Source organism: Oncorhynchus masou, chromosome 13, assembly GCF_036934945.1.
Source record: "Oncorhynchus masou masou isolate Uvic2021 chromosome 13, UVic_Omas_1.1, whole genome shotgun sequence".
In the NCBI taxonomy this organism is placed as follows: domain Eukaryota; kingdom Metazoa; phylum Chordata; class Actinopteri; order Salmoniformes; family Salmonidae; genus Oncorhynchus; species Oncorhynchus masou.
Window position 1 is genome coordinate 34818897 of NC_088224.1, and position 15478 is coordinate 34834374.

The following is a 15478-nucleotide window of genomic DNA, read 5'->3' on the forward strand; positions in this document are numbered from 1 at the left end:
CACCGCCCCTATTAAGTCAAACACTGCATCAAAGACTTCATACAAAATATTACCTCTTGAAAGCCTCTAACTCATAATCGTGTTAGAAATACTGATATTTTTAACCAAGACAGAAAAGTGGATTTTTATGCACGACTGCAGCATCAACGCATTTATCTCAATCATCATGCCGCCTTTGCCTTTACCACGAAGAAAATGCTCCTTTTACGCAAACCTATAATCTCAAGTTTCAGCCTAAAACATTTTATTGTCATTTCATCAAACCCCTTTGTCGATTTCCGGGAATATGTTTAGACTGTTTTGTTCAGCAATGTCAGCAGTATCTCAGAGTTTCCATGAGCTTTGTGGTCTAGAAACCCCATAATGGTAAACAGGTAGTTTGTGTAGGCGCCGCCTCAAGCTATTTTCCCTCGCTCGGTTGCAACATCGCTTGCGCCCTTTGAGGTTAGATCAAGGCGAGCAACGTTAAAATAAATGGCAGGAGTTTATGAACATAAATTTATATCAATCTGTATGGTCTTAGTTTTTAGGAATAGACCTAAAAAATGTTTGTCCCCCCCACCTGAATATGAACTACCCTATTTAGTGTTCAAATTAAACATTACAATTGTTGTTTTGTTAAGTAATACAACAACCCAAAATCATTATGTAACACTGAACCGTCTGTATTTGAATGTAGGCCTATCTAATGTTTCTCTTATCCACGTGTTCTACTTTCTCTTCTGGAATTAGAACAGCCTGTAATGAAAGTCTATACCAACATGTACATTGACGTTTGGCTTGGAATCCATCATTAGTAGAATCCAGCGCCATAAATATAGATAAGGCACACATCACATGGCAGAATCACAACAGACGTTATAAATTATATTATGTTCAGATAATTAGGCAATGTTAACAATTATAACAATATCTCTATAGACATACACGACTAAAGTTTTTAGTGATGTATTGTTTAATTGGCTAACGATAATTTCCGGTAAGATAAACAATTATTATAATAATGATTTTAAAAAACTGACGTAGCCTAATAATAATAGTGAATTAAGCCAATTTCAAAAATAATTCTGAAAACTTAATTCGCCTACTACTTTACAGAGAACCAGGCCAATAGCCTAATAGGCTATATTCTTACAGAGTAAATTACATTCTTCTTACATTCTTTTTTTGTTCAAAATTACGTATTTTATTACTTTTTGTACAAGCTGAGGTTATAGATCACGGACGTGAATTGATTAAAACAAATAATCCTTGATGTCATCATGTTTATTCATTCATCTCAATATAGCCGAGCTGTAATTATCGAAAACAGGCAGTTATTTAGTGAGTCAATTCTTAAATGTATCTTCGTTGCATTCAGTCGGTGCAATCTTGTCAACTTTGCAAGTTTTTTTTGTTGTAGAGGCCTTTGCTGGAATATGACCTATCTTTCCTTGCTCACAGTTTGTTATAACGCAGGACACTTTATATGTTCATTTCCGGTGAGATGTTGTCGGTCTCGCTTTCTGCGACGTAGCAGGGCTATGCGCGAGACACCTTCATCTCGTCAAGGTGGCTGAACAGACTCAAAGAGATGATGCCCTTCAAATTCCGTGAATCTACAATGCCATGGCCCCTGATACTTCTGTTGTGCTGGAGCTATGTTTTGAAAGGCAAGTATGACTCTATTCTGCACACTTTGTCAATGTGTCGAGAATAAATGTATGAAAGGTACATTTATTTAGGAAAACGAATAATGGTAGTAAGGGGTTTAGCCTATGTCTCATCACCACCGTGCATACATTCATTTATTGCAATAAATAAGCCCTTAACCATAGTATTCTAGTAAGTTATAACTTCTTAATAAACTTGTGTGAGAATAAATGTTGATCATGTCAATGAATCTGTATCCTGGCTGTAAATGTTCATTTTATAATCTAGCAATTTCAAGATAATTCACATTTTAGGTTAGACAAAGGAGGCCTCTAAACGTTTCTAAATCTTTTTCTAAGTGGACAGGGAGTACGCTTTTTCCCCTCTCTGTTTGGCATCCACGCTTGGTATATTCATGTTCAGAAAAAACAAGTTATGAAAATGCACCAAACATTCTAACAGGAATTAGTTGAAATATATGTTATATTCTTGTTATTCCTATTTCTGTTTTTTTTTAGCTACACACACATCTATTATCATCCAGACGCCTGGGAGGGTGATGGTGAAGGCTGGTGATACAGTGACCTTGAAATGCTATTTGGTTGAGCTTATCACCTACTGCTACTCTGTGATTTGGATGAAAGTAGACCCCAGGAATGGAACACTGATTAAGATTGCAAACTTAAAGATTGATAACAACTCTGAGGAGGGAGAAGGGAAACAGGACAAACTATGTTCTGCTACAATCGACAACGCAACAGTGAGCGACTCAGGAATGTACTATTGCTCAGCTGTTCAATCCGAAATGACCCACACGGGCAATGGTTCTAGAGTTGTTGTGACAGGTAAATTGAATGTCTGGTATTTTCATTCACAAAGTTGACTGCTAAAAAAATACACAGATGTGTTAAAAAAAATTAAAATGTACACATACAAAAATAAATCTTGTGCTCGAAAAATCTAAATAGCCAATTGTAAACATTACATATAGAATTTCTGTAACCCTTTGAACGTATTGAATGAGGTTGCCTGTTTGGGCTAAAATGAAGAATCGTGCATTCAGAGTGTAGTCTATGTTGAACAACCATTTCAACAAGTCATGTAATTGTTTACAATTCTGACAATCTTTTCCCCAGAGAGAGAGAGAACACAGAACATCACTGAATCGCCAGCCATCAAACTCCTCTCTCCATCGGACGGTGACGGGTCTGTTGTGTTGACGACTCTATACTACACAGCAGAGTCCTTCATCCCTCTGCTGTGTTTGGTGATGAAAGTGGTCCCATCTCAGGTCCATGTGTTCTGGCTCATAGACGGGAGAGAGGACAGTGGACTAACTTTGTCCACTTGGACAGACAACAGTGATTCAGCCACAGAGTTCACTATGAACCAGATTCTAGTCCAGGCAGAGGAGTGGGACAGAGGGGTGCAGTGTACGTGTGTGGTGGAGTTTGAGGGAAATTCTATCAACAAAACCCTGATAAAGCCCAATGGTAATTGCATCACTGTATCTCAAATACTCACTTTTTATGTTAATTTCAACAGTCTCCTCTGCAAAAAGCCATCCGTCATCCTAAATCAGAAGCATTTCTAATCAAAAGTAGCCTATTAACTTCTCTTACAAAGATATGAGAAAATCTGAGGATGGGTGGGATGAGCATATTATACTAGAGGAAAGGCTCAATTATAGTTTCACATGAAGGGCAATACACATACACTGTAAAACACATGTTTTATACTACATCACAATGTGTGAGAGTGTGTCCCCACCCTAATCATTTATATTTCAATAATAGCAGTTATCACTTGTACTTAATTATATATTTTTCCAATGTGATAGAGTTTGTGATGATTTTCCGATTTAAACGTTGTTCTCTTATCAACTTCTCATTTACTATGTACATTGTGTATTCTTTCTTGCGTGTATTTTTGACCTACACCACAGATTCCATTGGAATGTGCACAATGGTGCTGTTTTGGATATCTGCAGCTGCTCTCCTCACCATTATAGTGGCTGTCACTGTCGCTGTGTGTCGGCACAGTGGTAAGTTACATCTAATCAATAATTGGACAAAACTGTATGAAACAAATACCAAATTACCTTGTGGAAGACAATGTACGGTATGTCATTGTCCTCAGCAGAGGCATTATAACCATTGAAACCGAGGAAGGTACATGCCACATCAATTTAATCTATTTGTAGGACACAAATGTACAAGATGTAGCTTATTATGTAAATTATCAGTGCCCCCTCAAAAACATTAGGGCTATGACATGATGCCTATGGTCATGGCTAGGTGTGTAAGTAGGCCAGTTCAGTCGTCAAACTAAGATATAGGTAAAGGGAATGTTTTTACTACCTATAGAATAGGTGACCAAATGTGGGGGTGACAATTCTATTTCATTATGTCCTTTTCTGAGCAAATGGAATGCAAAAGGATATCTACTGTATATTTTCTCTTGCACAAGAAAGTTATGAAAGGTTATTCTTGTCTTTGTTCCTTGGGCTTTTCTGTGATGGTTATAGAGATCGTTATGTCAAGTGTCTGCGGCATATAGATAGTTCTGCTTTTGCAGTTTTGATTTGACTACAGTTGAACTGCAGCTGTAATACACCTACCCCCTCCTGGCTGCCAATTATTTCAACATTGATGAAGAAGAACTCAGTCTTAAAATCAGAGAAACTGAGCCAAAGTCACAAATGACGGAGTTACTGTATCTTACTTCACTCTACAACAATGTCAGAAATAGGAATGTTGGAAATATGCAATTCTAGTAGTTCTTCCTTAGTTGTACAGTTTCCTCCCTCTGCTTTTGAGATCAGATCATAGAGTGAATTTGAACAAATGGCAAAGAACATTATCATTGATTCATAATGTATACTTCAACCTGGATTTTAAATGTGGCATTTTTGTTGCTTTTTCCTATAGGACATCCCATGGTTACTGATGAGGATACAAGGTTTGTGTCTGACCGTTAATCCAACATTTAATTTGAGAAGTCAGTGGTCGCTGGAGTGATAATGTGAACTACTCTGTTTCAATTTCAGACAAAGAGGCACAGGCACAGAGAGCAGGCAGCATCAATCTGGTAAAATGTTATCATTTTTCTAATTTAGGATTACAACAGCCAATGATTTTAGAAGGATTTTAAGATAGCTTTTATCAGCTTGGTGGTATTTAGTGGGCGAAAATGTTTTTGCATTTTCATTATCTTTTTAACTATTCAATAAATGAGCTTATTTTTTTCAAATTTCTGCTGTGAATGAGGAGTTGGGACATTTTTTAGGGGACTCTGTTTTACATTTGAGTGTGAGAGATGAGATGAAATATTTCATAGAGAAGTAAATGGGGTGCCATTGGCGTACTTTGAGACACCATTAGTTCTCACAGCATCTCTCGATGGAGGATGCAGGGTTGGTTGATTGAAGGATTCCAAAACATTTTGAACTACACTAGTTTATCGGGGATGTCATGTCTGTATTGGTGTTTGTCATGATCTGACTTGTAACGTTTGCAGGGAGACTCGGAGAAGCTAGAAAGGCAGTTAGATCATCCGTCTCGGTAAGTAGCTATTGTATTTGGTTTAGAATTTTTGGTGAAGGTGCCAAATGTTGTTTTTTTTACTTTGCATACTTTTATAATCCTTTGCTGTGCTATCAGATTTTCTCAGGTATAACTTTTAAATCAACATTTCGGCCCAACTTAACTCTTGGGGCCGGTTTCCAATCCTGGACATCGACTAAGCCAATAGTCCTTGACTTAAAAACATTTTCTCTGGAGATAGTTTTTTAGTCCAGAATTAAGCTTAATATGTGTCTGGGGAACTGGTCCATAGTGTATCCAAATTGGGGGGAAAACACTAAGGCCAGGCACCACAGGATAAAAGTACATTTTTGCATGTACATTTGAAGTCAGAAGTTTACATACACTTAGGTTGGAGTCATTAAAACTTGTTTTTCAACCACTCCACAAATTTCTTGTTAACAAACCATAGTTTTGGCAAGTCGGATAGAACATCTACTTTGTGCATGACACATGTAATGTTTCCAACAATTGTTAACAGACAGATTATTTCACTTATAATTCTCTGTAGCACAATTCCAGTGGGTCTGAAGTTTACATTCACTAAGTTGACTGTGCCTTTAAACAGCTTGGAAAATTCCAGAAAATTATGTCATGGCTTTAGAAACTTCTGATAGGCTTATTGACATAATTTGAGTCAATTGGAGGTGAACCTGTGGAAGTATTTCAAGGCCTACCTTCAAACTCAGTGCCTCTTTGCTTGACATCATGGGAAAATCAAAAGAAATCAGCCAAGACCTCAGAAAAAAATTGTAGACCGCCACAAGTCTGGTTCATCCTTGGGAGCAATTTCCAAATCGCCTGAAGGTACCACTTTGATCTGTACAAACAATAGTACGCAAGTATAAACACCATGGGACCATGCAAAGTGCAAATCAATCCCAGAACAACAGCAAAGGACCTTGTGAAGATGCTGGAGGAAACGGGTACAAAAGTATCTATATCCACAGTAAAAACGAGTCCTATATCAACATAACCTGAAAGGCTTCTCAGGAAGGAAGAAGCCACTGCTCCAAAACCGCCATAAAAAAGCCAGACTACGGTATACAACTGCACATGGGAACAAAGTTTGTACTTTTTTGAGAAATGTCCTCTGGTCTGATGAAACAAAAATAGAACTGTTTGGCCATAATGACCATTGTTATGTTCGGAGGATAAAGGGGGAGGCTTGCAAGCTGAAAAACACCATCCTAACCGTGAAGCATGGGGGAGGCAGCATCATGTTGTGTGGGTGATTTGCTGCAGGAGGCACCACTTCACAAAATAGATGGCATCACGAGAATGGGAAATTATGTGGATATATTGAAGCAACATCTCAAGATATCAGTCAGGAATTTAAAGCTTGGTCGCAAGTGGGTCTTCCAAATGGACAATGACCCCAAGCATACTTCCAAAGTTGTGGCAAAATGGCTTCAGGACAACAAAGTCAAGGTATTGGAGTGGCCTTCACAAACCCCTGACCTCAAGCCTATAGAAAATGTGTGAGCAGAACTGAAAAAGTGTGTGCGAGCAAGGAGGCCTACAAACCTGACTGCGTTACACCAGCTCTGTCAGGAGGAATGGGCCAAAATTCACCCAACTTATTGTGTGAAGCTTGTGGAAGGCTACCCAAAACGTTTGACCCAATTTAAACAATATAAAGGCAATGCTACCAAATACTAATTGAGTGTATGTAAACTTCTGACCCACTGGGAATGTGCTGAAAGAAATAAAAGCTGAAATAAATCCTTCTCTCTACTATTATTCTGACATTTCACATTCTTAAAATAAAGTGTTGGTTCTAACTGACCTAAGACAGGGAATTTTTACTAGGATTAAATGTCAGGAATTGTGAAAAACTGAGTTTAAATGTATTTGGTATGTAAACTTCCAACTTCAAATGTACTTATCAATTTAGAGATTTGTTAGTATTTTGGTCCATTAATAGTAGTCTTTTCAAAAAGTAAAAATGTCAAAAAGTTGATACATGTATATTTTCATTAATGTATCATACTACTGCATTTTTAAATGGACATATACATCCATAGTTGCAAAGCTCACTAAATTGAATCACATATAATTTAAAAGCCCATTTCACAGAGAATATTGCAAACTGGACAAGAGGGTGATTGGGTCTAAATTGGTAGTCTAAATTTCAGTGACCTTGTCATTAAATGCCATTTCCCAAAAGTCAGACTCTTCCTACCCGCCAACTAATTTTTCTCATCCTCAGAAGCATCTGCATTCACCAAATTGTATGTGTTATCCTTAGAAGTATTCTCCAGATTGTTAATATGTTGTCTAGAGGATTTTTTCTTCTGAAAAATGTACCAAAAATGCATTTTATGTCACTTTCTTTAGTATTTTACAAATAGAAAGATTAAATAAAGTATTTATTTACAATCGGCTGTGTGTAAGTCCGGTCCTGGATTGTCCTAACAAAATGAAACCAAAATATTTAGGCTGACTTTATCTACTGTCCAGAAAAATGTATTTGCGTGATATGCAAATATATGCATATTTAATAAGTTACCACTTAATTTGCATATTTGTACAGAAGGTTCAGAAAAGTTGTAAAACAGAAAGGCTTATTTGTGTCCACATTCAACTGGTAAGAGTTTATTGTGATATGATTAAGGGGGCCGTAGTGTTCCTGGCCGTAGTGTTATGATCCGAACATACTGCTCTGAAAATTTCTCATGTCTCATACTGGTGTAGTACTTGGTAAGTATAGTGTAATTACAGTACTTATTGGCAATATACCTTGTGGTTTGTGTAAAATACAGATTGGCATTTTTATATGGATTACATTTGTTAACAAACTCCAATGAATTGAGGCTAAACCTACTCTCACCCCTAGAAGGATTGTTTTAGATTATTACTCAGTTATCTTCATTGTGAATGTATTGATTGATATTGACTGACTATCCTTTCTATGGTGTGAATAGTCACAAATGAGACCCTGGTTTACATTTGCAGTATTGCTGCCCCAATTCAGTCCACATGAAGTGTTAAACCATTTTTGTATTTAAAGCAACAGCAACAGCTATACCTATTTCTGATTCCTTGAGAAACAAATGTTCCTATAATGAACTCCCTGGTGTTGATTGTTCCACAGGAGGTCCAGTATGCCACTTTGGACCACATCCAGTTTGGGAGACGCTCAAATACAATTATGCAATAATATTTTGAAGAAGTAATTGCATAAGAGTTTTCAGATTATTATGTATGTATTTGTGTATAAACCAAGAGCCAGTTTCCCCAATTGCTAAGTGCCCAGAGCCAATAGTGCAACACAGAGCTCTTTTTTTAATATTGTAATTCAACTGTGGGAAATCCTCCTAATAGTCATTAAACTGTCCCAGTCCTAAAATGTTTTCAAAGGTCAGGTTAGAGCCCTTCCGTGGGAAAACGTGTACAAGCCTACATAGGATAATTACTGAAATAGTCTTGAATTTTGTATTGATGATATATTTCTTGTGGTGTAGGCTAATTGGCTGCTTATAGGCCCATGTGTTTTCCTGTGTATTTTTATTTATTTTGTACCTTTATTTAACGAGGCAAGTCAGTTAATAAGAACAAAGTCTTATTTTCAATGACGGCCTAGGAACAGTGGGTTGTTCAGGGGCAGAACGACAGAATTTGACCTTGTCCTGGTTTTGTCCTACACAGAGGACCACATTGGATATAAGTGTTCTTCGCTATCCTGTCTCACCCTCAGGGATTAATTGTAAATTAATATCTTGTTTTTTTCTTTGTTTTCATTTTATTACCTCTTTCATTACCTCTTATCTCATTTACAATTTTCCTGGAACTGTTGGTGCCAACACTGCCTATGTATTTGAACACATGTTTAAAAACGTTGCTTGAATGCAAAAAAAATACATTCAAATTCTCAATCTGAAACACACTTTGACGAACTCTGTACGGCCTGTTTCTCTGACCAAAATGAGAAGGCTCACTGTTTTTGACACTTGTGAGTTGTTTGATCCGGCACAGACTGCAGATTGTGTAACATATGAAAAAGTGTGACAGGTGCAGGACTGTAGCCTTCAGAACAGAAGCTGACCACATACCACAGTAGTTTAAGCTTAAGCTGCCTAACGCTCTCCTGCACACAGTCAATCTATCTATCGCTCTCTCTGCGAGGTGTGGTATTCTCAGTATGATATGCTTATGGACAGACACAGCTTTGGTCAAATCTGTTCCTTGCTATTAACAAACCACCAGCAAATTCTATTTGCAGCCTTTTTTTCACCCAATAGCACATTATGAGAGCTATCGTTTAACCTCAGCAGCTTTCCCGATATCAATGAAACTCAGAAAATAGACAGAATGTACTGTTATTATTGTATCAGTTCATTTTTCCACAACATTATTTTAAAGGGTTGGAAAATAGTTATGCTCCTGCTTAGTCCTGAATGTAAAATAAAGCACCCTGGCTAATTAATGAAAATGATGCATTTGGATTAAGTCATGGTAAAATCAAGTAAGTAATGGCAAGACTGAACAAAAGTATTCCCATTTAGGTAATGAAATGTTAATACTCTCAATACAAAGTACAGTAGTCCTTTTTGTTAAATAAAAAGTTACACTGATTTTAGTCAACTGTAAAAAAAAAAAAAAACACAATTAAACACTTTTACACTATGATACAGCATGGGGCAATGTAGACCCATCACAGAAATAAAAACTTAGTAAAAAAATGATGGCTAGTTTGTTTAAATGTTGATGCAGACAACTTGGTAAATGGAGTTTTCTACCTGATGTTTTAGAATAGTTTAAAAAAAGCTCCAGCCTATCTCAAATCAAATTTAATTTGTTACATGTGCCGAATACCTGACAGTGAAATGCTTACTTTTAAAAAAGTTACAAATAGCTCAAAAAAGTATACACAATGGCACAATTGGTTATGGGATTATAAAATGGCAGCCATCTCCTTCGGCGCTATTCTTCATTCAATCAGTGTCACTACAATGGACCCACAAGTGACAGGAAGGGTAGGCTGTAGATTTTGAGTAAACACTGATATCTACTGGATGTTTTGAGATGGTGACATAAGATGAGGGAAGAAAACATTTCATCACTACAGTACTTTCAGGATATCACTTTATGGAAGAATTAGGCTATTCCAACACATTTGATTTTTTATGCATATTGCTTATCTGACAATTTTCATGTAATGAAATCAAAAGCAAAGTGAAAAGGATTTTTTTTTATAAGAAGTCACGTAAAAATTCTATAGCCTTTCGACACCCAGTGAAAATGTACTACATACTTAACGTCTTCCTAGTTGGTATGAAGCACTCTGATTCACTCAAAGCCCTCAAATTCTGAATGTTGGTTTCCTGCAGTTTTCACAATGAAGACAGAATCCCAAAGCCCTCCTTTTCTTTAGTTTGGGGGGTTTCTGTTGCTTTTCTTACGCTTGCCTGAAGAAAAAACAAACGAACACAGTTAGCACTTTTAGTTAGTCAAAAGTTTTAAAAAAGAAAGAAAAATGTCAAACAAAAAAACACGTGTGTATTCACATCGAACTTTGTTTCACGCACGCACACGTGACTATACTGAACAAATATATAAATACAATATGTACAGGAGCTGAAATAAAAGACAGCAGAAATGTTACATATGCACAAAAAAACATATTTCTCTCAAATGTTGTGCACTTATTTGTTTACATCCCTGTTAGTGAGCATTTATCCTTTGCCAGGATATTCCATCCATCTGACAGGTGCTGCATATCTACCTTGTGCTGGGAACAATAAAAGGCCAATCTAAAATGTGCAGTTTTGTCACACAACACAATGCCACTGGTGTCTCATGTTTTGAAGGAGTGTGCCATTGGCATGCTGACTCCAGGAATGTCCACCAGAGCTGTTGCCAGATAATGTGATGTTAATTTCTCTACCATAAGCTGCCTCCAATGTCGTTTTAGAGAATTGTGTAGTATGTCCAACCGGCCTCACAACCACAGACCATGAACATTTAACCACGCCAGCCCAGGACCTTAACATCCAGCTTCTTCACCTGCAAGATCATCTTAGACCAGCCACCCGGACAGCTGATACAACTGAAGAGTATTTCTGTCTAACAAAGCCCTTTTGTGGGGGGGGGACTCATTCTGATTGGCTCGAACTAGCTCCCAAGTGTGTGGGCCTATGCCCCCCCAGGCCAACCCGTGGTTGCGCCCCTGCCCAGTCATGTGAAATCCATAGATTAGGGCCTCATGAATTTATTTCAATTGATTGATGTCCTTATATGAACTGTAACTCAGTAAAATCGTTAAAATTGTTGTATGTTGCGTTTATATTTTTGTTCAGTATATAATGAACTATCATACAAAAATACCTCTTACCTGAATTGTTGCTCTTGCAGGATAGCTGTACCCGTGCAGTCAGTGTAAGGAGAAGAAGAAGAGCGGACACAATTCCCAGAACCCTGTAGAGACTCACTATGGTGTAACACATTGTGGGGAAATCTGACAGGACACAATAACATCTCATAAAAGGGAATGGTACAGCTCAATACAGACAGTTTCAATATCTTCAAATTCACCTCATTTATTGTCAAATTAATGTTACTACATGAACATACCGTCAATATTATTACAGTAGTGCTAACTAATGATAGTAAGAGGAAGAGCAGTTACCATTGTGTTGCACGGTCTTGTTGATGTACTGGCCTTCGAACTCTACCACACACGTGCATTCTGCTCCTCTGTCCCACTCCTCTGCTTTAACCAGAATCTGGTTCCTCGTGAACTCTGTGGCTGACTCACTGTTGTCTGTCCAGGTGGACTCAGTAAGTCCACTGTCCTCTCTCCCGTCTATGAGCCAGAACACATGGACTTGAGACGGGATCACTCCTGACACCAAACACAGGAGAGAGACAGAGGAATGGTAGCTGTTCAGCGGTTTCAGGATTTCAATAGTTGGAGGAGCTTTGGTTCCATCTACATGAAATAAAGGGAAGAAATTGGGGAAGGAAATAAAAATGATGTTAGATCATTTGGAAACTGATTTGATCTGCATTACAAATACTGCATCAGTGACATAGCTCATGCCTGTGACTCTTACGGAACACAAGTTAAAGCTTGAGATACAACACATCAAGATCATGCGAAAATCAGGTTACAATTAAAAGGTCTATGAAGGTTTTGATAATTAAAATGCTTGTAGGACCAACATAAAATGTGATAAAACTAACCTTTAACAATCACTGTGGTGCCGTTGCCTAAGTAGATCTGCTGGTTATATACGACAGCACAGTAGTAAATCCCAGTGTCGGTGACATTTACGTTGTAGATGGACACTGGGCACATACGCTTGAAGATTTCATACTCAGATCTGGTGTTGATAATGGTGTTCTTGAGGATTCGCAGCGCCCCGGGTTGTTTGGGCAGTCTTATCCAGGCGACGGTATAACAGTAAGAAGTCAACCCTTCCAGAATGCAGTTCATGGTGATGTTGCCGCCAACGACCTCCTCAACAACAGGGGGATACTGGATCACTGTTGCGTCCCCCGACATGATGAACCCTACAACTGAATATGGAAACATGATACTGAACCAAATGCCTTGCATAGATTCATATGGGGTTAAAGTGATACACTACATGACCAAAAGTATGTGGACACCTGCTTGTTGAACATCTCATTCCAAAATCACGGGCATTAATATGGAGTGGTCCCCCCTTTGATGCTATAACAGCCTCAACTAACGTCCAACTTCAACTCTAGACAAGTGTGTGCCTTTCCAAATCATGTACAATCAATTGAATTTACTACAGGTGAACTCCAATCAAGTTGCAGGAACATCTCAATGATGATTACTGGAAACAGGATGTACTCGAGCTCCATTTCGAGTCTCGTAGCAAAGGGTCTGAATACTTATGCACCATCGAGAGCATCCTTACTGGTTGCATCGAGCAACTGCTTGGCATCTGATCGTAAGGCGCTACAGCGGGTAGTGCGCATGGCCAGTGCGTACAGCCCAGCATACGGCCCAGTACATCACTGGGGCCAAGCTTCCTGCAATCCAGGACCTACACACACCCAAGAAGAGTCGTGGCTATAATTGCTGCCAAAGGTGCTTCAAATAATTCCTGAGTAAAGGGTCTGAATACTGAAGAGTGGCTTCTCTGTAGCACTCCACCAATCAGGTCAGATGGAGTGCTGACCTGCTCCAGAGCGCTCAGGACCTCAGACTGTGGAAAAGGTTCACCTTCCAACCGGACAATGACCTTAAGCACACAGCCAAGACAACGCAGGAGTGGCTTCGGGATAAGTCTTTGAATGTCCTTGTTTTGATTTAAACCCAATCTAACATCTCTGGAGAGACCTGAAAAAAGCTGTGCAGTGACGATCCCCATCCAACCTGACAGACCTTGAGAGGATCTGCAGAGAAGAATGGAAGAAACACCACAAATACAGGTGTGCCAAGTTTGTAGCGTCATACTCAAGAAGACTCGTGGCTGTAATCGCTGCCAAAGGGGCTTCAACAAATTACTGAATAAAGGGTCTGAATACTTACGTAAATCCATCTTGAATTGTGTCGAATAAATTAAATACAATTAGTGAATACAAATAGATGTAGCTTACCTTTCAAAATATGCATGTAGCACAGAATCAGAAGCGGAGTATACATGTCGAACATCAGAGGGTTGAGAGAAATTGCTCGCGCCTTCAGCTAAGTAATAAAGACATTTGACAGGATGGAAGAATAGTCCCCCCCCACACACACACACACACAGACGCACACACACACGCACACAAACGCATACCAATGGGCAATACCTAATGAAAGTATTTCAGATAATTGCTGCAGATCGAAAATATTTCAGCAAAAGATAAGTATGTTAATTGACAGGTGATAATGGGGTACTGAAATAGAAATAAAGAGAACGCTGAATGACAATGAGGGTGTGCTTTTAATTTCAAAACAATTTCTGAAAGATTTGGCATGTCAAGAACAATTGAATCAAAAGTGGACACACTGAAATGCTCTCCAACCTAAATGTGCAACATGGTGGTCTTTTCTTTGACCTGATTAAGGTTGTGAGGCCATACCACTGAGTAAAAAGGGACTGCAGACAACTGATGCTACCATTCTGGTTAGCAACCTCAGACAAACACACCTTTTAAAATGAAGAGGTAGTTAGTGGTCTCCATTGTTTCAACGCTAGTCAGTGCCGGTTGCATAAGTTTAAAAAATATATATTTAATTGAAATGGAACTGACACAAATGATGATGATGATCATTACCTCTGTATTTTTTTTCCAAAATGATTTAGTTGGAGGTGACAAATTGCACAAAATGTCACAACAATTGCAAAAGGGGATTTTTTTCATGAGTGCATGAATTCTTCAGAAGTCGACCTATGAGATTTGCCTTGAAAGCCTACCTCAGTCAGTGTCGCCTCTTCAAACCACAAGCCACTGCTGTACCTCCTGACTTGATTGTGTGTTTCTTTCTGTCCACTGTTCTGGCACAATTATGAACAGAACGCAAACCACATTTAGGTCTACTCTGCCACTAAGTCTCATTCTCAGCTACAGATCTCATGTCATTTTCAGCAATTCGGAAAGTACTCAGACCCTTTGACTTTTTACACATTTTGTAACGTGACAGCCTTAATCTAAAATTGATTAAATCGTTTTTCCCCTCATCAATATACACACAATACCCCATAATGACAAAGCCAAAGCAGGTGTTGAGAATTATATATTTTGTCTTCCAGTCCCTGACGCTGTATAACATATCCACAGCATGATGCTTGCCACCACCATGCTTCACCATAGTGATGGTGCCAGGTTTCCTCCAGACGTGATGCTTGCCATTCAATCTTGGTTTCTTCAGATCAGAGAATCATGGTCTGAGAGTCCTTTATGTGCCTTTTGGCAAACTCCAAGCGGGATGTCATGTGCCTTTTACTGAGGAGTGGCTTCCTTCTGTCAGAGTGACCATTGGGTTCTTGGTCACCTCCCTAACCAAGGCCCTTCTCCCCCAATTGCTCAGTTTGGCCGGGTGGCCACCTCTAGGAAGAGTCTTCCATTTAAGAATGATGGAGGCAACTGTGTTCTTCGAGGCCTTCAATGCTACAGACATTTTTTGGTACCCTTCCCCAGATCTATGCCTTGACACAATCATGTCTTGGAGCTCTAAGGACAATTCCTTCGACCTCATGGCTTGGTTTTTGCTCTGACATGCACAGTTAACTGTGGGACCTTATATAGACAGGGGTGTACCTTTCCAAATCATGTCCAGTCAATTGAATTTACCA

General features: G+C 38.7%; 2 protein-coding genes across 3 annotated transcripts; one reads left to right on the forward strand and one right to left on the reverse strand.

Moving 5' to 3' along the window:
* The first annotated feature begins 1457 nt into the window (after positions 1-1457).
* Positions 1458-9898, forward strand: LOC135552138 (uncharacterized). The gene is made up of 8 exons (XM_064983571.1): positions 1458-1652; positions 2151-2477; positions 2769-3125; positions 3578-3676; positions 4563-4593; positions 4682-4722; positions 5152-5195; positions 8314-9898. Exons 1-8 carry the CDS (start codon positions 1574-1576, stop codon positions 8377-8379), a joined length of 1044 nt encoding a protein of 347 aa, XP_064839643.1. The 5' UTR covers positions 1458-1573; the 3' UTR covers positions 8380-9898.
* A 98-nt stretch (positions 9899-9996) lies between these two features.
* On the reverse strand, positions 9997-13929 carry LOC135552139 (M1-specific T cell receptor beta chain-like). 2 transcript variants are annotated; one of them, XM_064983572.1, is made up of 5 exons: positions 13797-13920; positions 12405-12740; positions 11848-12150; positions 11554-11676; positions 9997-10627 (listed from the first exon to the last, which is right to left on the reverse strand). In XM_064983572.1, the coding sequence occupies exons 1-5, from the start codon at positions 13849-13851 to the stop codon at positions 10590-10592; spliced, it is 855 nt and encodes a 284-aa protein (XP_064839644.1). In that variant the 5' UTR covers positions 13852-13920; the 3' UTR covers positions 9997-10589. The 2 variants fall into 2 exon arrangements, with proteins under 2 accessions (XP_064839644.1, XP_064839645.1); XM_064983573.1 differs by lacking the exon at positions 9997-10627 and having other exon boundaries at positions 11553-11636; positions 13797-13929.
* Between the last annotated feature and the right edge of the window lie 1549 nt (positions 13930-15478).

Excerpts from the sequence above, each read along its gene's own strand:
- LOC135552139 (XM_064983572.1), bottom strand. The coding sequence starts at position 13,851 with ATGTTCGACATGTATACTCCGCTTCTGATTCTGTGCTACATGCATATT. Across the intron at positions 12,741-13,796 it reads CTACATGCATATTTTGAAAG|TTGTAGGGTTCATCATGTCG; the intron begins GTAAGCTACATC and ends TTCCATATTCAG. Across the intron at positions 11,677-11,847 it reads CAAGACCGTGCAACACAATG|ATTTCCCCACAATGTGTTAC; the intron begins GTAACTGCTCTT and ends GTGTCCTGTCAG.
- LOC135552138 (XM_064983571.1), top strand. The coding sequence starts at position 1,574 with ATGATGCCCTTCAAATTCCGTGAATCTACAATGCCATGGCCCCTGATA. Across the intron at positions 3,126-3,577 it reads AACCCTGATAAAGCCCAATG|ATTCCATTGGAATGTGCACA; the intron begins GTAATTGCATCA and ends CCTACACCACAG. Across the intron at positions 4,723-5,151 it reads GAGCAGGCAGCATCAATCTG|GGAGACTCGGAGAAGCTAGA; the intron begins GTAAAATGTTAT and ends TAACGTTTGCAG.